We start from the raw sequence: 26,522 nt of genomic DNA on the forward strand, positions 1-26,522 counted from the left end.
AATAATTCTGAGATATCTTCCTGGTAAAGTGTTTATCATACTTTATTCTCTTTCCCTTAAAGTCTATTTTTGATTGATATTAATATAACTATTCTAGCTTTTTTGAATTGTACCTGTTTCATACATTCTCCCCTTGGCCTTGTAAAATTTTTACTTTGAACATTTCTAGGTTCTTATGTTTTATGTGTGGTTCTTGTAGATGACACATAGCTGAGGATTTTAAAAATATTCTTACTTGACATCTTATGTCTCTTAATTGGAAAGTTTGTTTTATTAACATTTATGATGATTATTGGTACACTTGGATTTATTTTTACAACACTGTGTTGTGTTTTGTTATTCATCTTGCTTTGTCTATGCCTTTTTCCATTCTTTACTGCTTTCTATTGAACAAGTTTTGTTCAATTCTTTCTATTCCTTCTATTTGAACATTCTATTTCCTTTTGGTTCTCATGGCTGTCTTTAAAAGATACGTGCTGGAACTAACAAAACAAAATTAATTTCTCTATCATCTTCCTGAACAATGAAATGACTTTAGAATACTTTATTGAACTTAAAGAGTATATTTTGGATGATTTTCTTAGATTTTTCTTCCAATTCTTTAATATTCTCTTCAGCTTTGCCTATTAGTCATTTAACCCATTCCTTGAGGTTTTTAAATTTTCAATTAATTTTTTTTTTATTTCTAGAAATTACATATGGTCCTTAAAAAAAAATCTGCCTAGTCTTTTTCTTTTGACAATGTCTTTTCTTTGTTCATGTTTCCAACTCCTTGTGGATCTAAAATAATTTCAATTTTTTTTTAACATTTACTTATTGTTGAGAGACAGAGAGAGACAGAGCATGAGCAGGGGAGGGGCAGAGAGAGAGAGAGAAACAGAATCTGAAGCATGTTCCAGGCTTTGAGCTGTCAGCAGAGTCCAATGCAGGGCTCAAACCCATGAACCGCATGATCATGACCTGAGTCAAAGGCAGAAGCTTACCCGACTGAGCCACCCAGGTGCCCCAAGGATCTAAAATAACTTTAAACACACCTATTTTCCAGTTCCTAGGTGATATTTTAAATCAATGAAGTTTTTGGGAGAGGGGTGTTTAATCCTTTTTTTTGTTTCTGCTGACTCTGATTTGTTGCGGACTGTTTCCTCATATGTTTAAATATTTTTATTGTGAACTTGTTTTTACTGTGGCAGATAGTACACACTGAATCTTGCACATGTGTGAGGGCAGACCCACAGTCACAAACTTTTAGGGACTCTGAAAAGTTCAGTTAAAGAGAGACATGCTTACTTCTCACTTATTTAGTGTAGGACAGAGAATGGGGCTATATCCACTGAAATCCAATATACAACTCTCTGAGGGTCTAGCTTTAGGTGAGGGTCTCACTCCTAACTCCCCACTCCGGCCTAAGCTTTGCTCCCACATGGTCATTAATACTTGGTTGCTGCAGAACTGATAACCCTTCCCTCCCTTTACCTCCCTCCAGGAGGGGCCTTAGCATCAGCTCTTGGGCTTAAGCGTTTGGTTGTGGTTCCCCCCTTTACCTTTGGCCCCTGGATATTTCCCTAACTTTATTGGTAGTCCATTTGTACATTTAATGTTATTATAATGTAAATGCATTTCTAGGAGTTTCGTACAGTAGTTTTCAGCTTATATAGACCTTCATTATTTCCACAGAAGCAGGAATCCCTAAATTTACTTTAAAAACATGAACTTTGACTCTAAACCTAGTGAAATCATATCATTTCCGCATAATACTGGTTTATGAAAAGAAACATTCCTAAAATCATCTAATTCCTCTCCCCCCAGCTCTTTCTGAATTCAGATTTATCGCTTTTGCTTTGTTGTTTGTCATTTTAAAAGTATGTTTATAAAAGCATAGTTGCAACTCCAGAAGGCTTAAAGATGGAATAACTCAGAATGGACTTGGCTTCTAGGGCCATCAAAACCCTTACCAAGTTGGTTTATCTCAGAATCACAGAGTAATTTTCACAACTCAGACCTATAAAACTGTGTACAAAGGATAAGTGGGAAAGTTTTCTATACATAAAGGGCTGTGAAACTGTAAAAGCGCCACACAAAATGCTGGAATGATGATCTTGCTTTCATGCCTCTATGCCTGCTGACTTACTTCCCCCCCTACCTCCCCTCCCCTCCCCTGCCTTTCATCCCTCAGTGTTACCAATTCAAGTTACAACAGCTAATCCTCACGGGGACAGTCTTAGCCCAGTTTCCCCACCTCTTTCCCCTCTGACCCTCCTCCAATTAATCTGACTGCAGTGTAAACCTTTGCGGTCTATTATTGTGCAACGTCCACATTTCCCTCGCCCTCCCACCCAGCCCCCTCCCCTCCAAATTCTGGGGAACTCCCGTTACCGCGGTGCCACCGGCATTACTCATTCATCTCCATTCAGGCTTTCCCCAGCATTTATTAAGGGCTCTCTGCTCCTGCCTCTCACTCTCCCTCTCCGCTGCTCAAACACTGCTCACTCGAGAGCTCGCCTCGTCCCCTCAGGCCAGCTGTGGGAAGCGGCAAAAGAAAGAACTTTGTCTCTCTCCAGCAATGCATCTCCCTGCGATTCTGTTTTGTGCTCTCTGGTGTGTGGTGTCTGCCGAGACCTCGGATGATTATGAGCTCATGTATGTGAATTTGGACAACGAAATAGACAATGGACTCCATCCCACTGAGGACGGTAAGTTCATTTTAACTGTTTCTCTGCTAACCCTAACTACATATCCATCCCTGTGGGTCTAAATATTATACATATACTTCGTAGCCAACGAAATGAGCTTTAAAAAAAACTATAGTTTGTTTTGCCAAAGAAAAGAAGCACTTTAGGAAAGGGGGAGGTTTCAAAAAGTTCTGTCACAGACACATAATGGCTTGGACCGCATGAAATCGCCGATATTTGCCTGTTTTGAGCCTCATGAACGGCAATTTCACAGCGTTCCACTTAATATGTACCTCCGTGAATGGTTTCTGTCATTGTCGAGAGAGTCACGCGCTGTTTTCCGGAGGTGTCCTTAAAGGGGAGGGGGTGCTGGGGACGGGCAGTAACTTGGGACCACCGAGGGAGGTCGGCTTTCTACAAAGCACGCCCTGGGAAGGCCTGGGCGGGCCGGTAACGCGTGTGTCCCGCACTCTAGCCACGCCGTGTGACTGCCGTCGGGAGCACACCGAGTGGGACAAGCTCTTCATCATGCTGGAGGACTCGCAGATGAGGGAGGGCATGCTGCTGCAGGCCACCGACGACGTCCTCCGGGGCGAGCTGCAGAGGCTGCGGGCGGAGCTGGGCCGCCTGGCGGGCAGCCTGGCGAGGCCGTGCGCGCCGCCGGCCCCCGTGGAGGCCCGGCTGGCCCGGGCGCTGGACGAGCTGCTGCAGGCAAGCCGCGACGCGGGCCGCAGGCTGGCGCGCCTGGAGAGCGCCGAGACGCCGCGCCCGGAGGAGGCGGGGCGCGCCCTGGGCGCGGTGCTCGAGGAGCTGCGGCGGACGCGAGCCGACCTCCGCGCGGTGCAGGGCTGGGCGGCCGGGCGCTGGCTGCCGGCAGGTAAGGACGCGGAGCGGAGCGGCCCCCTTCCCTCCCCCACCGCTTTGTCCTCGGAACGCGCGTGGCGGGAAGCCCAGTGGCAGCCCCCTAGGGCCAGCTTCAGTGGGGACACACGCAGCTCTAGTTCTCTATGCACGCTCACACGGATCACATACGCCATACAAGGCGCGAAAACTGACTTTGAAAAGTATTCTCCGGCCGCGGGGAGCCCAGAAGAGACCTGTGCACGTAACCATCACAGTCTTGAAATAGACGTCAAGGGCCCCTGACACCCGATCCGACCAGGAGGTGCAGGAGCTCTATTGGCCGGTTATAACCGTGACCTCTCTAGCTGCCCGGCTTCCCTCCGTTAGGGATTTCCACTTCTTCTAATTTTAGCCTGTCTCTCTTTAGGGGGGAAAGGGCTCCGGTTCCCCCGCGCTATTTCAGGGCCCAGCCTAATTTTTAGGGACACGTTCCAATCCCTGGGCCGGCCCCTCCTCCCCGCTGGTTCTGAGCAAGAGACTTGAGACTGAACCTGATCTCCTGAAAGATTAGTGGAATTCCTGAGGGGTCCCCCAGCCCCCGGGGCCTGGGGAATTAGCCTGTGAGAGAGGAGGCTTGGGATAAACTTGCGGGGGCGGGATCCAAGGTAGAACGGTCTGAGGTAGGAGCCAATTGGTAACCCTCCTCCCCAGTGATTTAAGGGGTGAGAGCCAAAGGAGAGAGAGAAAGAGAGAAAGAGAGAGAGAGAAAGACAGGCGGTTCGAACCAGATGCAACTTGTTGGAAGTCCCATGTGATACTACATGAATCTCCAAACACATGTGGGCCTGAAAAATACATTGGGAAGATGGCTAAAAGAAATGAGATTTATTTGGAGCCAAGTAACACTCCTTTACAAGTCAAACTTTTTTGGAGATAGTAGGGCAAAAATCATTTGTGGGTTATATTAGAAAATCAGCGACTTGGGTAAGAAAATGTAATTTACGCTGTTCCTGAGAATCTCATGAAGGGAAAACAATCACAAACAATGCCATTCCTCTTTACAGTTACAATGAAGCAACTCATCTGTTGAAGTAGGAAGAAGAATCATAAGCATGTGTGAGAGCATGTTTCATTTAAAATTGCAGAAACCATACCAGAGTATCAGTCGTTACTAAATAGCTGAGGACTGTTTGGCAGTACTGAGCATATTTTCTTGAATGTATTACGTGTGGTTTCAGAGACTGAAAAAGCATAAAATGAAATATACAATAGATCCTCAATGTAAGTGGCAAAGAGACAAATTATAATCTGGTGGCTGTCTTAATGGATGAAATCTCTTGTCTTTGGCAAACCATGTAAAATCATTGTACATTTAATGTACCTGATTAACGTGAATTTTCACTCTCACCTCTGTATGCTAGTTAGAGCAGAGAGGAATGTATTTCTGAATTCTAAAATAGTTAATTTCTTATATCCAATAGTACTTTTTCCACATGGTTTGGTTTCTCTTCCCTTGGTTTCCTGCCAGCTTGGTTCCTAAGGGATTCCTAATTATTCTGTTGTCGGCCTCCTAAGAACCTGGTTTTAATTTTGTTCGGTCTTTGATAATATAATCAGAAAAACCTATTAGTTAAAAGCCATTTCATGAGAGTCTCTGACATTTTAAAGAGATAGCAAGAGCCTCAGTGACTGGTCCCCACCAAAAAATCCACAAAAATCCTGTGAACAACAAGTTCCACTCCATGAATTCCTATGGCCAGTGCACCCTGCAGGGGAAGCTGGGTCTCAGAGAGGCAATCAAGGAAGGCTTTGGAATGCAATCCTGACTGCCTGGGTTTATTTAAACAGGAAATCAGTTAATTAGACTGCAATAGGCCCCTTCTGGAACACTACTTTACTGGGACATTACAGAGAAGATCTCAAATGGTTATGCATCTTTTATTCCATTATCTTTGTTTGATTTAATTAACACAACTAGAAAAAAAAATGCATCTACCGATTTCATTTGAAAAAAGAATGCCTCATTAAGAATTTCAAAAATCTTCAAAAATTCAAATTACTCACTGAAAAAGTTAATAGCAAAATGTAACAGGGCCAACTTGTGCTTTAGTGTTGTTGTTACTTTCATACAATTTTCTGAATCTCAGTATTTCTTTGATTATTTCTAGGTCCACATCTGTCTAATTTTTTAGGACAGAGCCTAGCCCTCAATCACTTGCAGTCATTGAACTTAGTTCAGCACACTTTTCATGGGTGTTTGGTGCCTGCAAGTTCTACACATTCACCAGTTAGTCTCTAAATGCTCTGGAAGTTTGTTTATCAAAGCTATTTTGTGGTAAATCTTCAGTTTGTCATAAAGTGAATACTTCGGCTCATTTACATTAAAAAAAATTCTTTTTTCTGGTCTCTCATACACCTATGAAGTTATCACAAAGTAGAGTTCATCCGTGAAAGGTTTTAGCATGTTTCCCAGAGACACCTAGAAGATCTTCACTTCAGCATCTCTAGCTTCCTGACCAGACATGTGACCTGGAGATGAACTGAGGTGGGAGTTTACTGAGCTCCCAACTCCCATGTCACAAAGTCTCCTTCCAAGTGCTCTTGAGCAGAAATATGTTCTCCAGTAGGCCCCTTGAAAGAGTTCACTCTTCCTTAAAGGCTTTCTATTGTTGCTTAAACAGTATTTATAAGCCTGTGGACAAAATAAGAGTTTCTAAGCATATCCTTGGGCTACACAGTTCTTCCCGAGTACTATATATTTGTTGCTTACAGACTTGCAGAATATTAGGAAGAGACTGGAAGAGGCTTTTAACCTATAAAAGCCTAGAGAGATATGGGGCTCATCAAAAACTGCATGCTTGCTAATAGTAAAACAAACTGAGTTCCAGCCCCCCTAGTCAAATCTAGGGGTTCTTCTACCATTAAGAAGCAATGCAGTGTGCTAGTTAGGGCGTGGCCTCTGATGACCAGGTTACTTAGTGCTCTATGCCTTACTTTTCTCCTTTGTAGAATGGGAATATTAAGACTATCCCTTAATATGGGAATATTAAGATTAAAATGATATAGAGGGATTAGAACAGTATTTGGTACACAGAGATTACCCAATTAGAGTTAGTCATCATTATCATCTATTGCTGACTTTCAAAGGTAGCTTTCTACAAACTTTGCAAAGTTTACAACTATCTAGAACATGAGGTATATGAAATGTATTCAGCAACAACATGACTGTCCTAGATTTTCACTTAAAAATGCATGTTGACTTGGGGCATCTGGGTGACTCAGCTGACTGAGCACCAACTCTTGGTTTCTGCTCGGGTCACAATCTCACAGTTCATTAGATCAAGCCCTGAGTCAGGCTCTGCACTGACAGCACTGAGCCTGCTTGGGATTCTTTCCCTCTTCCTCTGCTCCTCTTCTGTGCTGGTGCTCACTTGCTGGCTGTCTCTCTCTCAAAATAAATAAAACATTAACACATAAAATAAAAATACATGTTGACCATGGGTAAATAGGGTGAGCCAGGTCCATTGAATTTCATAGGTTTTTTGTTTTTGTTTTTATTCTAAAAGCTTGGTGAAGTCAAGAAGAGGGAAACAAGTTTGGCTCTAGGTTTTTTGAAAATACAGTGTCATTGTTTGAAGTTAAAGCATAGTGACTCAACATTTTTATTTAAAAAAAAAGCAGTAAAAGGAAATAAGCTAATTGTGAGGGGAACTAGTTATTAAAATATGGTTTCCATTATTTTCTGAGTTGGGACAATTTGGCTCCTCTGCATGTCATCTTGTCCACTTAGATGCCTCACTGAGCAAGCCTGACAATTGACTTTCCTTATTCCTGTTTTCTTTGCTCTACCAAGAAATCACTCTTGAAGCTCCTCAAGTCATGGTGTAATACTGCACATAATTTTCAGTGGTAGTCATTAAAATGCCTATGCTAAAAGACCCAAATGCTGGAATCGTTTCTGAGTGAATTTATATTTTCTCTCCTATCCTTCTTACTTTCTTGCCATTCTAGGTTGTGAAACAGCACTTTTATTCCCAATGCGTTCCAAGAAGATTTTTGGAAGCGTGCATCCAGCGACACCAATGAAGCTTGAGTCTTTTAGTGCCTGCATTTGGGTCAAAGCCACAGATGTATTAAACAAAACCATCCTGTTTTCGTATGGCACAAAGAGAAATCCATATGAGATCCAGCTGTACCTTGGCTATCAGTCCATAGTGTTTGTGGTGGGTGGAGAGGAGAACAAACTGATTGCTAATACTGTGATTTCCCTGGGAAAGTGGACCCATCTGTGCAGCACCTGGAATTCAGAGAAGGGGCGCGTGTCCTTGTGGGTAAACGGTGAATTGGTGGCTACCACTGTCGAGATGGCCATAGGTCATATTGTTCCTGAGGGAGGGATCCTGCAGATTGGCCAAGAAAAGAACGGCTGCTGTGTAGGTGGTGGCTTTGATGAAACACTAGCCTTTTCTGGAAGACTCACAGGCTTTAATATCTGGGATCGCGTTCTCAGCAATGAAGAGATAAGAGAGACCGCAGGAGCCGATTCTTGTCACATCCGGGGAAATGTTGTTGGGTGGGGAGTCACAGAAATTCAGCCACATGGAGGAGCTCAGTATGTTTCATAAGTGTTGTGAAACTCTACTTGAAGCCAAAGAAAGAAACTCACGTTTTCAACATATGCCAGTTGGGAAGGTCTAAAAACCTCAGTGCAAATTAAGCACACTTGAGATTAATGAAGGGGAGAGTTGAGATCAATTTTTATTCATCTTGGCAAAATACTGAATAAACAGTTGAAGACAAGACATTGGAGAATGCTTTTGGGGATATTGTTACTAGACTTTATGCCAGGTGCTTTCAGATTAATGCCATGTCTTTGTCAGATAAACTCTCAAATAATTAAAACGGACTGTATTGTTGAACAGAAGGACAATTGTTTTACTTTCCTTTGGTTAATTTTGTTTTGGCCAGAGAGGACTTTTACATTGGAAGAAAAATAAAATAACATATTGCTGTCCATTGTTCATTGTTATTGGTATGTACCTTATTAAAAAATGATGATAAAACATATTTATACTACAATGTGACTTAACAAATGCAAATGTAGTTTATGTGTTATAACCAAATGTCACTTTTTTGAGAAGATAGTTATATAAGTTATATTGTAAAATGGTTTTGTATTAATTTTATTAAGACTATTTTTGTAAAGCTGTACTGTAAATAAAATATTTTATAAAACTATCCCGTATCATCTAACTATAAATTTAAAAGATGTTTTGGAGCAAATCCAAACTCGAAGTAGGAAACAGTTTTCAGATACTAATCTATTGTGTGAATGGTAATAGCTAATATTGTTAGAAATAAACTATAGAGTTGCTTTAAGCTTTGGCTTCCTATAAATCATAAGCAAAACATCTGATCTTGGCTAAGTCAATTCATCTCTCTGAGTTTTAGTTTTCTCCACTGAGAAATCAAGGAATTGAGGAAAAATGATCTCTAAGTCCCTTCCAATTTGGCAAATCTATGACCATATACAACTTTCTGTCCTGTGTAACACAGCAACAAACCATAAATTAGCATAGTTCCCCAAATGTATGTGATGAGGACTGTTACTGGGGAGATCCAAAAATCTGGAAAGGAAACGATGACTCCTACCCTGAAAGCGTACCCCATTCTCATACTCATGCATGAAGGAGAGGACAATCAAACCTCTTCACCCTGCAGAAGGTGAGGTAACTCTCTCCCACACTGATGTTCTCCTCCTGTCAAGGTTATGCAGGGCTAATAGAAGACTACGGCAAAGCTGTTTCTGAATGTCAGTAGCAAATGTGGTAGGGCCACAGTGATGATATGTCCACCTAAAGACAGGGCCTGAGCAACCACAGGTCTTCATGGTTTGGGAGGTTTGGAGAATAGGGCCAGGAGTAGTTATCAAACCACATTTTATAACTAACTAGTTGAGTGTCCTTAGACAAGTCACTTAACTCTTCTGGGTTTTCTCAGTAAAAGAAGGGAATTGGTCTCTCATTGCCTTTATCAATAAAATGTCATGAATCTAGGTATGCTTGAGGATGTTTGTGGTATCAATATAGTTTCATTCCACTTGTGAGACCCACAAAATCAGGCTGATGGATCTCCAAAAAGGGTGTTCATGGGGCGCCTGGGTGGCGCAGTCGGTTAAGCGTCCGACTTCAGCCAGGTCACGATCTTGCGGTCCGTGAGTTCGAGCCCCGCGTCGGGCTCTGGGCTGACGGCTCAGAGCCTGGAGCCTATTTCCGATTCTGTGTCTCCCTCTCTCTCTGCCCCTCCCCCGTTCATGCTCTGTCTCTCTCTGTCCCAAAAATAAATAAACGTTGAAAAAAAAAAAATTTCAAAAAGGGTGTTCACAGTTGAGGTCAAAGGCCAGTCTCAGAACCTTGGAGGTTACATGATTCAAGGTTGTAGGCACACTGGCCATACGTTAAGTCCTTGTTTAGCCATTATCTATATGACTTGAAAACTTAACTGGAAGAAAAAAAAACACTAGATCCAACCACAAGCAGAGAATTAGGCATGCCTTCAATTTCCACATCCCAAATGCAAGAATTAGATCTGCCCAAAATACATGCAAACTCGTATTCTGACAGAGTTAAGCATAAGGGCATTTTTAATTTTTTTATGGGGATCACATGTTGAGGGTAAAGAAGAAGCAAACAGAAGAAAAATAAGGAATTCTTGGGTTACAAAAGTAGAAATCTCATCTGCTACGGCAGTAAATCCAGATAAGTGGTTCAAGGGATTTCTGATTGTTCCCTAATACTTATTTTTTCCCTCTGTTCTAAAGTAACAACATTCTGGTTTCAATAGTGAGTATGCCCACTCATAGTAAGACTGTATTTTCCAGCATCAATTGCAGCTAGGTGTGGCCAGGTGACTAAGTTCTGGCTGATGTTGAAATATTGAATGTGAATCTCTTTCCCTTCCTCTTCCTCCCAATTGGAATATGGGAATGATGGCAGGAGTTTCAGCAACCATCTTAGACTGTGAAATTCGGAGCAATTTGGGTCTCACATGTTGTGAAGCTGCCTTGTCAGTCCTGGGCTGCCTATCCCTGCACTTCTTTTGTAGGAGAGAAAACTACACTTCTGGCATTTTAAATCCACTATTGTTTGACCAACCTAATCTGATCCAGTAGAATAATTTTTGTTTTAATTGAAAAGACCACACACACTTTATTCCCTCAAAACACTCATAGACTATACTTAGAAAATACATTTTATAAATTCTCAGGAAGTTGGCTATTTGACTGTTTTTTTTTCTAATAGTATTTAATGAGTTTCAGAATACATAGTGTCATCAAAAGGAAGAAGTAAGAAATGTGTAAAACTGACATAAAATTTCTAAAAAGAAATATCAGTATGCTGGTGTAGTTTGGCACATTGGCAAAGAGTTTCATTCGCCAGAATGGTTATTAAGGGCATCGCTGTATCATGGTGTTGTAAAATGTGCAAGATGACTCAAGTTTTTAGGAGGAAAAAATATAATACGTTATATATATAAAATATAAAATATCATGTGTACGTGTACTAGAGTGACCAATTGCCCTGGTTTGCCTAGAATTGTCCCCCCTTTAGCACTGAGAGTCAGTCCTGTGTCTCAGAAAACCCTTCAGTTCTAGACAAATTGTGACAGTTTGTCACTTTGTCACTCTAGTACATATGTATGTATGTCACTAGAGCAATATTTTTGCATATGAATATGTGAACAAAACAGTTGATATATTTTCCTTGTCTATTACAATATAAATTGGCTTTTTGTGAAATGTTAATTCCTTTAAAATATATTCAGAACATTTTACTACTAAGTATACATTTTAGAGTTTGGTACTTGCCATTAGTTAATTAACTTCACTTTAACAATTACATTTGCAAACAAAGAAGAAATTTTAACTGATGTTTAGTTTTTTTAATTAAATGTTATGTTAGAAAGCTTTTCGTTGAGAAGCTTACTGAGGTCAAATGTTTCCAGAACTGTCTTTTAGCCCCTTAATAAATAGCACTCATAAAGTTAAAAATCTTGGTCAAAGTAATGATATACGTTTACATGGATTTCAGTGAACTAGAAAATAGATTACTGACACTTGCATTCAGTTTCATAAATTTGGACTGTGAAAGAAAGCATGCTGGTCTTGGGCTCAGAAATCCAGCATTCTAATCTTAGAACACCATCACCTACCAACTAGAAGAAGTCAGACCTGCCAAGTAATCTTGATGAGTTTCACAGTAGCCAAGACATTAGAGATAAAGGACTTGCCTACCTTGCTGCAGGGTTATTATGAAAATAAGAGAAAAACTGATAATGTATCTAAAAGTACTTCCTAAACTAATATTTGAAATAAAAGTTGTCTTTAAGTTTTTCCATGTTGTTACCAGTGGATTAAATCAAAAAGAAGCAAACACATGAAAATACATATGAATAAGCTAACATAAAGATTCCCTTATATTGCAGAGAAGTCATTCTCAGAGGCCAGGCCAGGGATGTTCCTCTCTGTGCAGGCCTTATTTGACTTCACAGCAACATCTGCTGGTGGAGTCAAGCAGGTGCAAACTCTGGAGTGCAACTGATCCCAGACTTAGTTAACAATTCAGAAGAGGGCCTTTTCTGTTTCAAGAGGTGTCTCTATTTCTTGATCCACATTTGGGTTGGCTTTTTTGAACATCATTTTTAATATTTCCCTATGTGTATTCATATTCGGTTGGAATATTCTTAATAAGATTGCTTCATAGCCTGTTTCCTAGAAATTGGATTAATAAATTCTTTCTCAACAACCTGTAATATGGTGAACTTAAAACTTTGTTCTTTAAGAATAATTGTATCATGAATTTTTAATGGCTAAGTATCTCCCCAGGGATTATAAAACTCCACAAATGAATCTGGTTCTGCCTTTAATATTTTAATATGGGCCTGGTACATGGCAGATGCTCAATTAGGGATGACAATGACAGTGATGTTGATTATGATAATGACGATGAGAAGAATCACTATAACCATTGATGAACTACGTGCCCAGCATTGTGCAAAGTATAGCTGCTTTATCTATTTAAGCCTCACCTCACCCTATGTGATACATATTATTACTGCCATAATAAATGAAAGGTTAATTTTCTATCTCTATTTTCTGAGACAGCTCACCAATCAGTGGTTTGAATTTTGTCTCACATAGAGAAAGAAATGAGGTGAATTTATCATAATTAACTAGACAGTCTTTTCTAGACTATTGCCAGTAAGTCAGAAAGGAATTTGGACTCTTGCTGAGACAATATAACATTTTCTTTCCAAAGACTTTCTACTTAAGTTTCAAATCATTTGAGGTCATCTTGTGATTTGTGCCAGAGGGCCATGTAAAAGGCGTACTAATGGAGAGGCATATTTCCTTATTATAACCATTGATTCAGAAATGCAGAGGAAGAGACATCACTACTTTTAGTTTTGGTAGTAGTGATGTGCATTGCATCACAGCGTTCCAAAGTTTGGAAAGGATTTCCCTACAAGCCCTTAAATAATCCCTTACAGTTGGAGATACTCTTCCACGATATTGTCAGCTTCCTGGGTAAAAGATGTGCTAAATTATGCTGTACTAAGCATTGGTTGTGCTTTTATATGCCAGTACTTGACAGGTTTTACAAAGCATCTAAATGGCAAAGAACAAGTTTGGAGAATTATTCAAGAGTCATTGAAAAATGACTCTCCCACTCTGAAAAAGTTATGATGTCACAAAATATTAAATTACTTCTGATATTATTTTTTAAATATTTATTTATTTTGAGAGAGAGAGTGCCAGCAGAAGAGAGGGGCAGAGAGAGAGAGAGAGGGAGAGAGAACCACAAGCAGGCTCCTTGCTCAGCACGGAGCCCAACGTGGGGTTGGAGCCCAGTGTGGAGCTTGATCCCATGACTGAGATCATGACTTAAGCTGAAATCAAGAGCCGGATGCCTAACTGACTGAGCCACCCAGGATCCCCACTTCTGATATTATTTAAGCAGAAAACAAACTTATTACCTAAATGACATCCTTGTCTTATTTTTTAAGTCAAGGAAGTATTTAATATTTTCCCATTAAGTATGATTTTAGTTGTAGATATTCTTTGTTAGACAAAGGGTGTTCCTTTCTATTGCTAGAGTTTTTTTTTTTTTTTTGTCATGAACAGACTTTGCATTTTACAAAAGAAGAGGATATACATATGTATATATAATATTCTCTTGTATACATATACAATATCCCCTTAATCAATTGAAGAAAGGTCTCCAAAATTCCTACTTCGCAAAAAATTTTTTTTTCATGCATGGGTACTGAACTTTATGAGATGGTCTTACTGATCACATGACTTTTTGACTCTTTAGTCTTTAACTGTGGAGAATTACATTTTGAATATTAAGACATTCTTGCATTCCTAGGATAAACTCAACTGAATCATTATGAGTTTTAGAATAACAATAGTTCTTCCCTCACAAGATATTGGGACAATTACATGAGTTAAGAGACCAGAAAATGGTACACATTAAGCACTCAGCAAATGTTAATGTTATTTTCCATAAGCATTGCTGGAGTCATTTTTATTTGTGATTCGTGATTTGTGCATCTATGTTCATAATTAAGATGGGTGTGTATTTTCCTTTCTTGTGTTTTCCTTTCTGGTTTTTATGTCACATATATACCAGCTCACAGAATTAGTTGGAGAATGTTTTTTAATTATCTGAAAAAGCTTAGTTAAGACTGTAATTATTACTTGCATATTTTTTCTAATTGTACAACTGTAAAACTAAATGGAACAGGGTTTTTAAATTTATTTTTATTTAGTTGGGGGGTTGATTTAAAAATACTGATTTGTCTTATTTTTTATAGAGATATTCAGGTTTTCTAGCACCTTACCTCTCAAGTATGAACCAAGGCAATACTGTTAATACCTTTTCTTTTTTAAGTTTATTTATTTATTTTGAGAGAACTAGAGAGAATGCCCATGGGGGCGGAAGGGGGGAGAGGGAGGCAGGGAGAGAGGGAGAGGGAGAGGGAGAGGGAAGGGAGAGGAAGAGAGAGAGAGAGAGAGAGAGAGAGAGAGAGAGAGAATCCCAAGTAGGCTCTGCACTGTCAGCACAGAGACTGACATGGGGCTTGAACTCACAAACTGTGAGATCATGACCTGAGCTGAAATCTAGAGTCCAATGCCTAACTGACTGATCCACTCAGACACCCTGATACTGCTCATGCCTTTAATTTTTTTCTCCAAATGGAAGAATTTTTCACAATTTCCTTCTCATTGGAAGAATTCAGAGAATATAAAACAGACAAATGGAGTCTAAGCAATTTAAATAAAATGAATTTATATTTACATTGAATGTAAAAGTCAACGTTACTTATATATAATTAATAATGAAAAGTAGTAAAAAATTGGCTTGGAAATATTGAAATATTGGCCTTCAGGGATAAATACACAAGCTCTTTGACAGTCTCTCATGATTGACTTGTAATTATAAAGGAGGCGTTTGGTTTGGAATTAAGGACAAACATGTATAAAACAATTGAAAAATGTTATCAGTGGAGTAATATCAACTAAGTATAAGAAGTAGTCACCACTGGTATACCACCAGTCTTGCCTGGCCCTATCTGGTCTACTTTTTCCTTACTATTTTAAAATGAAGGTAGAATGGTTCCGTTCATAAAATTTACACATGCCAAGAACCCGAGAAGAACTACAGATACACTGAGATGAAAGTATCATTATCCAATAAGGTCTTGTTATGCCAAAGCAATGGGGTAATTCTCTAAAAAAGGAAGTACAAGAGGATAAACTAAGTATATAAGGCTGTTTGTTGGTACCCAGTATTCATTTTAACCATTGCTAGCAATAACCCTGGATTTGGGGAGCAGTGATCTGCATCCCATCCATGTAGTTCTGCTGTAGTTGACCCCCTTTCCTGCTTTGAGGGGGTTCATTACCCAAGCCCAGCCAACTGAAAGACTGTGCTCCCAGGAACAAGCATGGATTGGTTCAGAAATAGGCATATGGCCCATGTTAGGTCAAGCAGAGACAATGAGACTGGGTATGGAGATTTTTTGCTTAATTGGTATTCTTGATGATGTAAACTGGAAGCTGCAGAACCCATAACATGGATCATGAAAATGAAACCAATCCAGGGGCACCTGGGTGGCTCAGTCAGTTAAGTATCTGACTCTTGATTTCCAGCTTAGGTCATGATCTTACTGTCACGAGATTGAACCCAGCACTGGGTGTTGAGTCTGCTTAAGATTATCTTTCTCCCTCCACCCTTCCCCCAAATCTCTCTCTGTCTCAAACAAAACAAAACAAAACAAAAACAAAAAACAAGTAGAGAAAAGAAAGAAAGTGAACCTAATCCAAAGGAAGCAGAGTTGAGTAATGACTTTTGGTACCACCACTGAGCCCTGAATCAAGTCATATGGGAAGTCTGATGTATTTATGTACTTTTCAGTCATGTGTTCTGATAAGTTCTTCCTCCTCCTCCTCCCCTCCTTTGTCTTTTCTTCCTCTTCTTCATTATCACTATCCTCCTCCTCATCACCGAGCTATTCATACCTGGTGTTTCTATCACTTAAAATACTACTAATTGGTAAAATGGGGTAGTAATAGGATTTTTGTTATGGCATTCTTGTGAGGATTAAACGATATAATCCATATAAAGTGCTTAATACATTATTTGGCATAAAGAGAGCATGAAATAAATTTTAGCCATTGTAGTTGTAATTGTCATAATCATTATTGTTATTACTGAGTAGATAACAACCTCTGTAGACATTGAAAGTGGGAGAGTGCAGATTAGGATAATATAAATCAAGGAAGAAGATCTAAAGGGAAGAAAACTATAGGTAAGGAAAACAGAAATCCCAATGATGTCTCCTAGGGCTGATTGTAGGGTATATATGACAAAGATATGCAGAACAGAAACTTACTCAGAGACAGCAAGGTCCTCTCTACCCTGCAGCTTTAAGTTTGATGGGCTCATGTGAATGGCTGTAGAGTTATACAGACACATTAGTCTTAAAAAATCTAAACCCTGAAATATGTAGCCCCAACTTCTTATAGGTCAAATTATCATGTCTTTTATGGTAATTTTTACAGTGTCACATCGAATAAACCAAATCGTTTGTTTATTTCAAATGCTTGCAATGAATTCAAAAAGTGTATTTGTGTTTCAAAAGAGTTCTTTGTTATTAAAAGTGCATTTCAAAAAAAGAAAAAAAAACAAAAAAAAGAAAAAAAACATGAGCTAAGCTCTTGGCAGCTGCAAAGGAACAATTCATTTTTTTTTTCAATAAATCTGTTACTTGCAAGTCAACTACCATGGTTTTAAAATGTGTGGTGTGTAGAAGCATTTTTTAATATCATATAAAATCTCTTTCAAATATGTAGTCAAGGTGGTGAAAAAGGCATAACTGCTTTTCTGGACTTTTAGAAACTTTAGCATCATGATTAAAAGTTAAATTAGCAATTCAATCCTATAGCCAAAGAAAATGAGAAATTAATGATACTGCCTAGTAACATCAATGACAAATCTTTAGAGGGAAACACAGGTAAAGTGATGAATCTCCACTGTCAAGGCTGGGCTTCAGACATATCTGGGCATCTGTCAGACCACTGAGGTCAGATGTCAAGGGTTGGTGCTATGAACTCTTCTTAGGAATGTCTAGTACAATGAAAAAAGCCTTTGTCCTTGGTGGGCCATAGTCATTTTGAAAACTTTTTGATTAATTTCTTGCTAGCTTGATTCTTGGCTGGATAGTTGAGCCCAGGCATGAGAGAGAAAGTTTTTAGACAGAACAGAAAGATACATTTTACTGCAAACTTGGGAACAGTTTGGTACTGGGAGCTAAGCAACCCCGCTTTGGGGCCTCTTTATCAAAGTGTAACACCAAGGAGAGAAACAGGTGTTCTTCCCCGTCCTGCCATAGGCTGCCACATGAAATTAGTGAACTGGGGGTTGGCTCCTGAAGCTTCAGCGGGAGCGGCACAAAGGAACAGAGGCTGCCATCCTTGACAAGGCAGTATGCAGTGAAATCAGTTCGTGGAACCTCCATGGTAGCAGCCACAGAGTTTGCTGGGCTCGGGGTAGTAGAAGTGGACACACCATAGCATGCTGGGCCAGGAAGCATAGGGAGAGTAACAACGTGGGCTTATGAATTGGTCTGGATACCTCAGAAAGGGAGCATTTGTGGAGCATGAAGACTCTAAGAAACACTTGCTCTGAGTAGACTTTACAGAGGGTTGATGCTCAACCTGAGCACTTGGGGTATGTGGCAGTAGAATGTGGGCCAAGATATGCATAGACCTTTGATTATTATTAATGAGAACTGGGGGAATTGGGTGCATATCAGATAATACCATATATTGTCTCTGATCCCAAATCAAAGATACCAAAAAACCATGGTTTCTGACAGATCTGAAACCAAAGGAAAAAACTTAAGAAAAGAGAATAATTTGACTGGACTAACTTGATCTCTTTCATTCAAACATGAAACAATTAACAGAGATGTCCTGATTTGATTTCTTTATGGCAGTATTTAACACAATTACACATCAGTCCCAAGTCATGTTCACAATTGAAGAAGTCTTCACATGTTCTCTGTTATATTTTACCTAACATCCCTTGCTTTTGGAAACCAAAGGCAGGAGAGGTTGTCCATCTGCCACTGAGAACAGTGGGACACGTTCCACTCAGTGCAGACAAGTAGGTTCTCCACAACTGGTAGCTGGACAAGGTGACCAGAAGCATGGAAAACACCCTTCCCCAAACTGAGAAGTGTAGAGTTAGAAGAGAGAGAGCTTACAACTCCTCTATGAGTCAAAATAATTCATCTGCCCAGTGAAGAGACACAGACCCAACCAGCCCAAGAAATCTCACCCCCGTTCACCAACCAGCTAGTGGCAAAGCAGAGAATCTAACGTACCTCTCAATACTCTAGGTCTCCCTTCCACAATCCATTACTGCTTCATGAAAATATTTTCAAATCACTCCTAGAAAAACATCCCCACACTCAGCCTTTGCACCATACCTTGGAGTATGCTCTTTACTATAACGTCTGTGTGATCAGCCAGAAGATCCGCCTTGGTGATTGCAGCCAGGGACAGGTAGTTGGACATATTCCTGCACAGTTCCTTGTTGCCTCTGTGGAGGAATTTCACTGCTATGGGGATGGCTAACGCCATCACAGGGGGCCGGTTGTAATTCTGAGGAAACATAAGAAAGTAACAAATAATAAGTGGCTCATTATTCATTCATTTATTCATTCATCCAAAAAAATATTTATGGAGCTCATCTCCAGAGTGCAGCTGTGAAAACACAGACCCCACCCTGTTTGCATTGTATTTGGGCCTCTGGGAATTCTTGTCCTTATTAGGGAGACTTGGAGGCAAACAGGCAGCTAACACCATACGCTGATGGGGGCACTGACAGGCAAAGTTCAGAATGCTGAGGGAACAAAGGAGGAACACCTAACCCAGTCTTGGACGGTGCCAAGAAAGACTTTCTGGAGGGAGTGGTGTCATAGCTGGACCTGGTGGATGAACAGGAGATGGCTGGGTGATGGCAAGGAAAGGAATGAACAGAGGAAAAGCACCTGTGGAGGCACAGAGGTGAGGGAGAACATGTACCTTTGGAAATTGTGAATAGCTCACTGCGGTGGGAGTGTGGGCCATGTGGGAAGGTTGGGGTAGGGAGGTGAGCACAGGAACTGGAAGAGTAAAAGGGACATGATTAGGAAAGGTCTGGCATTCCATGCCAAGGAGTTTGAAATTGATCAAGAGTCACTGATGACAAAAATAACTCATCAGATTTATACTTGAGAAAACAACCCAAGGAATGTTGAACAAGTCACTTTTTTGACTTTATCTTAAAAACTAAAGTTTCAGCCAGTGAGATTCAGAAGAAAAAAAGTGAACGAACATGAGACTAAAAATGAAAGAAATTCTGGGTCCTAAAACAATTCTCTTTTTCATATACTTCGTGATTGACCATCAATGTCCTTATACATTAAATAGTGCTATCTGCATTTAATTGCCTATGAGGGAAAAATAGTTAAAACATACAAAGCATTTTCTTAAAAGTGGATGGTTTGTCTTCATTACCATTAGCTATTCTGATCATCAACCCCATCCTTTAGCCTAATTATAAGGCAAATGTTGCACACTGCACACACTACATTTGACTTCATATTATTATATTAGAAATAAAAGGTGGTTTTTTTTAAGTTTATTCATGTGAAAAGTGCTTATATCTTGCCACTTGTGGATTACTCCCTCTAATATGTCCCACAATTCTGGGTTTATGGTAGGTGTTCAACAAACATCTGAGAAATTGAATAACTAACGAAGAATATATAAACCTATTGTGATAGTTGTCATCAGAAACATAATGTGACAGGAAGGAAGGCATGGAGGTAGGGGGCCCTTTTGCTCCCATCTGTCTTGCTCATGTTGCTGTTAGCAATGGCTGAGTATAGGCTCAAACCTCCAATGCCATCCATTTTTAGGACTAGTTGATTGTGCAGCTGAGTTGTTACACACTCCTTAACAGATTCCTATTTCCATGGCCAAGGCCACATGCTACTTCTTTCTAATGAGGGCATTTGCCCTCTTGGCTTCAAAGGTTGTCAAATGACTCAGACATTGACCAATCAGAGAATCACATCTCCTTAGTCCAAATAGTAGGTTCAATAATGGGCAAATTACCCAATTACAATTAAGGAGTCATTAAAAGGGCTCTGTGCAAGAGATTCTCTCTTCTACTGAATCAAAAGTGCCGAGAATGGAAGACCAAGAGTAGCTGGAAGACCAAGACCAGCTTTGTCCTCAGTAGGAGAGAATCTGTCTGCGATTCAAGGCAGCATGGATCTGAGAGACAAACTGAGGGAAAAAAATGTCCTGGTGACATCATTTGGGCCCCATGCATTAGGCTGTGCCTGAGGCCAATACTAGCCCCAAATATTTCTGAGACAATTATCTCTTTAGTACTTAAGCTTTTTTCCCTCCCAGTCCCTAGAAACAAGAAATAGACTTATAAATCCTTAATTCATTCCTGTAGTTGCACCCGTTTTCCAGATTGAAGAGTCAATCTGACTACTGAGCAGAGAAGGTAAGTATTCAAAACCCTAACCTGATAACCCCACAGTTAAGTCAGCCATGTTGAAAGCTCTGACCTTATCCCTTTGCGACAAATCATGTGCTTCTATAGCAGTTCCACTCACTAGGTTTCTGTCCTATCCTTCTTAGAGTTCCTAACACGTCTATTAGTACCATGGCTTGCAGCCAGACTTCTCTGATAGCAGGCTTTGACTTTATCTAGAGTATTTCCTCTCCTGGTGAATTTAATTGGGCCTGATTGGACTGGGCCATTACTGATGTGATGAGCTGTGAGGTCTCCCTGGGAGGCTGGCTGCAACCTGCCTTTCAGCTTTAGAAGTCTGGATGTGTGTTTAGTCAGGCCAGACAGAATTGTTTGGATCCACTGATGCTAACTCACACCAAAGGATTTCTAAAAGCCCAGTGCATAATCCAGCATGCCAGTTTACTCATCTACAGTGAGGGTCTTTCCTGGGTCAGACTCTTTCACATTATCAGGATATCAGGAACCAGATTACTAACCAGAATGTTCACAGATAGGCACAAAATCAGATAAAAGCAAAGAGAGATCCTGAGGGTTATGTCATCCAGGCCATAATGAAACCTGACTAAAATAACAGTCCTTCTCTATAACCAAATCCCTATCTCTGGTGACTAACTGGAAATTTCCTGTCCATCAGAGTCAGTCTCCACCCCTCCCCCCAACACACACACACACACACACACACACACACACACACACACACACAGTGCTGAGTAATTGTACCATAATAATGACCCCCCCACTGAACATCCTCTTTGTGTTGACATACTCTTCAGAGTATGTAATTTAGGAAGTGGTTGTGTTAGGGAGGCTGACTGATTTGTCCATCTTCTCCATTATAATCTTATTCTATCACTGTTCCCTTGAGGTTACATTCAAGTTACCTCAATCACAGTATTTGGTATTTTCCAAAACATTGTCTCACCTGTACAATGTTTGGGGTTGCCCCCACAGACAGCCAGTCTTTCCATTATGTGTAGATTTTTGCTAGTTTAGCTTTTAGATGACAAATCTTTGTCCCTGTCATGGTTGATCAAACCCCCAGTTTTGAGAGTGGAATGCAATCACACAGTTGTTCTCAGAGCTTTCCAACAAAAAACTTCATGTCCAGGTTTACTTTACCTACTCTGAATCTTCAGCCAAGAACAACTTGCAGCTAGAAAAGTACACGTCTTCCATTAGAGGAATATGTCTTCAAGCACATTTACCTGTAACTTACTTAGAAAGCACAGATGGTCGCATTTGGAAGTACAACTTGTGTTCCCCACTAATCATGAACACAGATGGTACAAGATCAATGAAAATCAGTATTCGCAGCAACTGAGGTTTTTAAACCCTGGGGTGAGCCAATATTTGCCAGCAACCATGAAAGAACAGGCTGTCTTAACCAATTCGATCAAATTCTTCTTAAAACAATTCTAAATGTTCTAGAGAAAAGTAGTGGGCAGCTATTAAAGTCTTTGAAGTGTGGTTATAGGTGAAATGTATAAATGTTTTTACAGGTAAATAATGTCATTATTAAAAGAAAACAAAACTTTGGGGTGCTTGGGTGGCTCAGTCAGTTAAGTGTCCGACTTCAGCTCAGGTCATGATCTCACGGTTCATGAGTTTGAGCCCTGCATTGGGCTCTGAGCTGACAGCGCATATCCTGGAGGCTGCTTCGGATTATGTGTCTCCCTCTCGCTCTGCCCCTCCCCTGGTCATGCGTGCTCTCTCTCTCTCTCTCTCTCTCTCTCTCTCTCTCTCAAAAATAAATAAACATTTAAAAAATTTAAAAAAAACTTTAACATACTCAACTTTTTTGTTTTCCTCCCACATATGTCATCCAGAAATTTTTCAAATGACAGGAGAAGTAAAACATTAAGCAAAGAGCAAATTGTTTGTAGGAACAAGGAATTCATACCAAAGGCTCTCAATCTCTAAATAGTGTCTAGACCATTGCTAGTGTGTCGAGAAGCCATGGACACTGCTGACAGAAACAGGATGTCAGTGAGAGCCTGGGAGGTCAAGATGAGGCTAGAAAGACACCAGGTCCCATGGGCCCTAACAGGTACCATACAACCTCCTTCTAATGGCTGGGCTTCACTTACAAGTGAAGCAAAAGGAGTTGCTAATGCAGTAGATCTCAGGCACATGAATTTATTTTATCTTTGGTAGTATTTAGATCACAGAAATGCCAATGGTACACACACAGAGAAAGCCCTATGGTCACTGTACAAATAAACCACTTTAACAGCAGCTGTTAATGCTGGGGCTTATGATGGACCTTGCCCTTCAGTGTAGACGTGAGATGTTGGTATGCATATCATCTTACACACAATTCAGTGCTCAGTACTCAGAGAACAAATTCAGTGAAGTACAGGGTAGATATAAAGACTTCCTCAGGGGGACAGTTACTTTTAGCTGTAGAAGCAAAACAAAAGGTCTTTGTTCTATGGATGCCAAGAATTGTATTTCTTAACTAGATTAGCACCAATTTGAGCTATTGGCGGAGGTTTTCCTTTTGAAAACATGCACTTTGGGAACATGTCCCAGAGTTTTAAAATTGAAAAGAATAAAGCTAAGTAAAAGAGATATCTATCTGAGATGATAGCAACTAAAAAGCTCTTTGGCTCTTGGGCTTTGAATTCAACCGAAAGCCATAAAAGAGTAATCTCAAGAAATATTAAGTGTCATTTATTAAAATCACTGTTTTATGTTTTTTCATCCTGCATCATCGATCAGAAAATCAAGCAAATTTTGGATTTATATCTAAAATGCTTGGTTCTTAGCAGCATGGCTATATATAAAATCTAAATGGAACATACACCTATATTTTCCCAGTGTATTTTCAGACGGGTAATAAAGGAGTGGGTCTCAGTAACCTGGGAGATTATATCCCAGTCTCCTCCCTTTTTTTTTTTTTTTTTTTTTTTTTTGTCACTGTCTTGTGTGGCATTAACTGATGAATAAGTACTGAGACCCATTCTGGAGAAAAGCATAGAGCAATCACATCTCCTGATCTATTCAGTACTTCATTCATTCATTCATTCATTCACTCATTCAATAAATACTATTTTGAGCACTTACTATATGCTTACCATTCACAATTCTAGGTGCTGGGACTACATCAATAAAACAGAGCTTCTATTTTGGGGAGGGGGAGACAAGCAATGAACAATGACTAAAATAAATAATTAAATGAATAGCTTGTTAGAAAGTGTTGCGTGTTATTTTACAGTTTTCTACAGATAATGCTAATGCCAATCAGAATTAATACTCATGTAGCATTTCCTGTGTTCCAAATATTTTATGTCTATTGTTTAATGACTAATTCTTACAACAAACTCATAAGGCAGCTACAGCATTTTACAGATGAGGAAATTAAGGCACAGAAAGATAAAATTGCCCAAATCACACTGCAAGTAAATGGTAGAGCTGGGGTTGCCTACTAAATAAACTTCTAGATCAAGACAACCAATTCTGCCTCTAAGAGTTGCAATGGAATTGCTCTCAAAAATGTCTAAGTCACTTTGCTGGCAATGCCAGCCAGGGGGAGGCTTTGAATCATCATATAGCATTAACTGAAGAGGAAATAAGAATACTGAAGTGTGGAATCAAAGTGAATGGACAGTTGGTTCATCTTTTTTTTTTTTTTTTAAATTTTTTTTTTTCAACGTTTATTTATTTTTGGGACAGAGAGAGACAGAGCATGAACGGGGGAGGAGCAGAGAGAAGAGGGAGACACAGAATCGGAAACAGGCTCCAGGCTCTGAGCCATCAGCCCAGAGCCTGATGCGGGGCTCGAACTCACGGACCGCGAGATCGTGACCTGGTTGAAGTCGGACGCTTAACCGACTGCGCCACCCAGGCGCCCCGACAGTTGGTTCATCTTAAAAAAAGAAAAAGAAAGAAAGGAAAGAAAAAAAAGACCTTCTGATTTCGAACAGTGAATTTCAGGATTTTTTCTATTCCTCCCTCCTGCCCCCCAGACAACCCCCTGCAGCTATCTCCTTCTTTATACAGTCATCAATAGTGTGAGCATACATGGAAGAAGAGATAAAATGCTGAGCTTACTTGGCAACAGCCCCATAAGCAGTTTGGTTGGGGAAGATACTGCTGTAACTGGTGAAACCAGGTATTGGCTCTCAACCTCATAACGGTTGGCCTGTCAATTCAAGCTAGAACGTCATTCTAGCACATCAGCTATGTCAATAATTACAGCCTTCTTGAGGTACATTTTCATTTTCTTCATCAGTCTCCAGGATCGAATTTATCCTAGAAAGCATCATGCCTTATAGGGGGTACCCTCCCTTTCAGTATTTTTCTAGAGGCAAAGAAATAGGCATTGGCCAGCTCCACATAGCATCCTAGTCAGAGGAAGCTGTGGTTTGACATAGGTTCTTCTGGACGGTGGCTGGACCACAAATAGAGATTGCTTTTATAATAAAAGCTGGTTCTCATGAGCAGCACATATCGTTATGCCCATTTTACAGATAGCAGAACAGAGGCTTAGAGAGAGAAAATAACTTTCCAAACTCTCATTTATATAAGACCAAGAGTATTTGACTCTAAGGCCCTCAAGATCCAGAGCTCTTTCCTATTTTACCTCTCAGCATCTTCTACAGGAGTCAGAATTTCAGACCAGGAGGTGAGCTGAGAAATCAGTTGGTTCATCCTTTGTTTTATAAATGACAGGTTATAAGACTTGTTTAAAGACATGGGGTAGGTTGGCAAAAGCATTTCACCAAAGGCAAATGCAGTCACACACATGGACTGATTTTGTATTGAGGAATGTACAGAAGATGAATACTGGAATTAAAAAAAAAATGTTTTAAGGTAAATGTATCAAGTTCATAAATTGAGGGGCCAAAAAGAGAAAGAATTAAATATATAATTACTAATTAAAAGTGGAATAGGAATGAGTCACCTGAAGTAGGTTTGGAGTATAGGTTAAAAAAGGGATTTGGGGGGAAAAAAGACACAAGGTTTCTGTGTATGTGAACATATTTAGCTTGAAATTACAGTGAAATGGCCAGAAAAAAAATTGAGTAAAATGGCCAAGGATGTGGGAAGAACTGGTAGGTCTTGCCTGATAGTGTGATTCTGGGATTGCTTATCTGGGGAGGTGGATGGGTGGAGAAGGGCTCACTCTTGGTTGTTTTGTTGGTTTTTTTTTGGGGGGGGGGGGGTTTGTGCAAGCTCAGAATGCTAAGTGGTTGGCTTTAAAGTTGATCTACTGTTTTATTTTACTGAAAAAACAGAACAGAATATGAGTCATCTGGATTTCTCCATGGTTCCCACAAGAACCTAAATTACGTCTAGTACCAAGTCGTATTTTCAATATTTACCACAGGCCAAAAATGTCCCCTTGAAATTTGATCAAAGCAAAATGGCAAAGCTGCAACCACAGCCTTGCCTTTGGTTCCTGGGGTTGGCTTTCTGGAACCACATCCACTGAAATCACTGAACTTTGCCAAAAAGCAAGTTGGTCTTCAGGGCTCCCTGCCTTCCATTTTAATCCCTTCTGCCTCCTCTGAGGGCACACAGTGAACAGCCTGTGCCCACACTCACCCTGCAGGCTGGAGTTGCCCATCTCTGTGACCCTTGTCCCTCTCGACCAAGAGGCTGATCCCTTAGCTCTGTTCTCTGTCCCTTTCCATAATAGTGCTTGTGCTCAGGGCCCTGCTCTCAACAGTCTTACGGAGTCATCTCCTTGGAGTCACTGATCAGCATTAAGTTGAACATTCTTATTTGCTCCACACCTCCAACCCCTTTTTAAATAGGGGACATAATGCCTTTCCCAGGATGAAACATCCCTTTATGTTTAAATTTGGGGCATTTTGGAGGGCAGCCTGCTTAC

General features: G+C 40.2%; 2 protein-coding genes across 4 annotated transcripts in view; one reads left to right on the top strand and one right to left on the bottom strand.

The window, feature by feature from the left end:
• Window positions 1-26,522, bottom strand: part of VEPH1 (ventricular zone expressed PH domain containing 1) — a 244,916-nt gene that overhangs the window by 186,009 nt on the left and 32,385 nt on the right. For all 3 annotated transcript variants that reach the window (XM_030330157.1, XM_030330154.1, XM_032594682.1), the window contains exon 4: window positions 18,573-18,747. In XM_030330157.1, coding sequence (XP_030186017.1) covers window positions 18,573-18,747 — 175 coding nt within the window. The remainder of the gene's footprint in view (window positions 1-18,572; window positions 18,748-26,522) is intronic.
• Window positions 2,486-8,812, top strand: PTX3 (pentraxin 3). Its single transcript, XM_030330160.1, has 3 exons — window positions 2,486-2,690; window positions 3,145-3,546; window positions 7,524-8,812. Exons 1-3 carry the CDS (start codon window positions 2,561-2,563, stop codon window positions 8,135-8,137), a joined length of 1,146 nt encoding a protein of 381 aa, XP_030186020.1. The 5' UTR covers window positions 2,486-2,560; the 3' UTR covers window positions 8,138-8,812.

Source organism: Lynx canadensis, chromosome C2 (genome assembly GCF_007474595.2).
Source record: "Lynx canadensis isolate LIC74 chromosome C2, mLynCan4.pri.v2, whole genome shotgun sequence".
NCBI classification, from domain to species: Eukaryota; Metazoa; Chordata; class Mammalia; order Carnivora; family Felidae; genus Lynx; species Lynx canadensis.

Coding starts and splice junctions, on each gene's coding strand:
- PTX3 (XM_030330160.1), top strand. CDS start 2,561: ATGCATCTCCCTGCGATTCTGTTTTGTGCTCTCTGGTGTGTGGTGTCT. Junction 2,691..3,144: donor ACTCCATCCCACTGAGGACG/GTAAGTTCATTT, acceptor CCCGCACTCTAG/CCACGCCGTGTGACTGCCGT. Junction 3,547..7,523: donor CGGGCGCTGGCTGCCGGCAG/GTAAGGACGCGG, acceptor TTGCCATTCTAG/GTTGTGAAACAGCACTTTTA.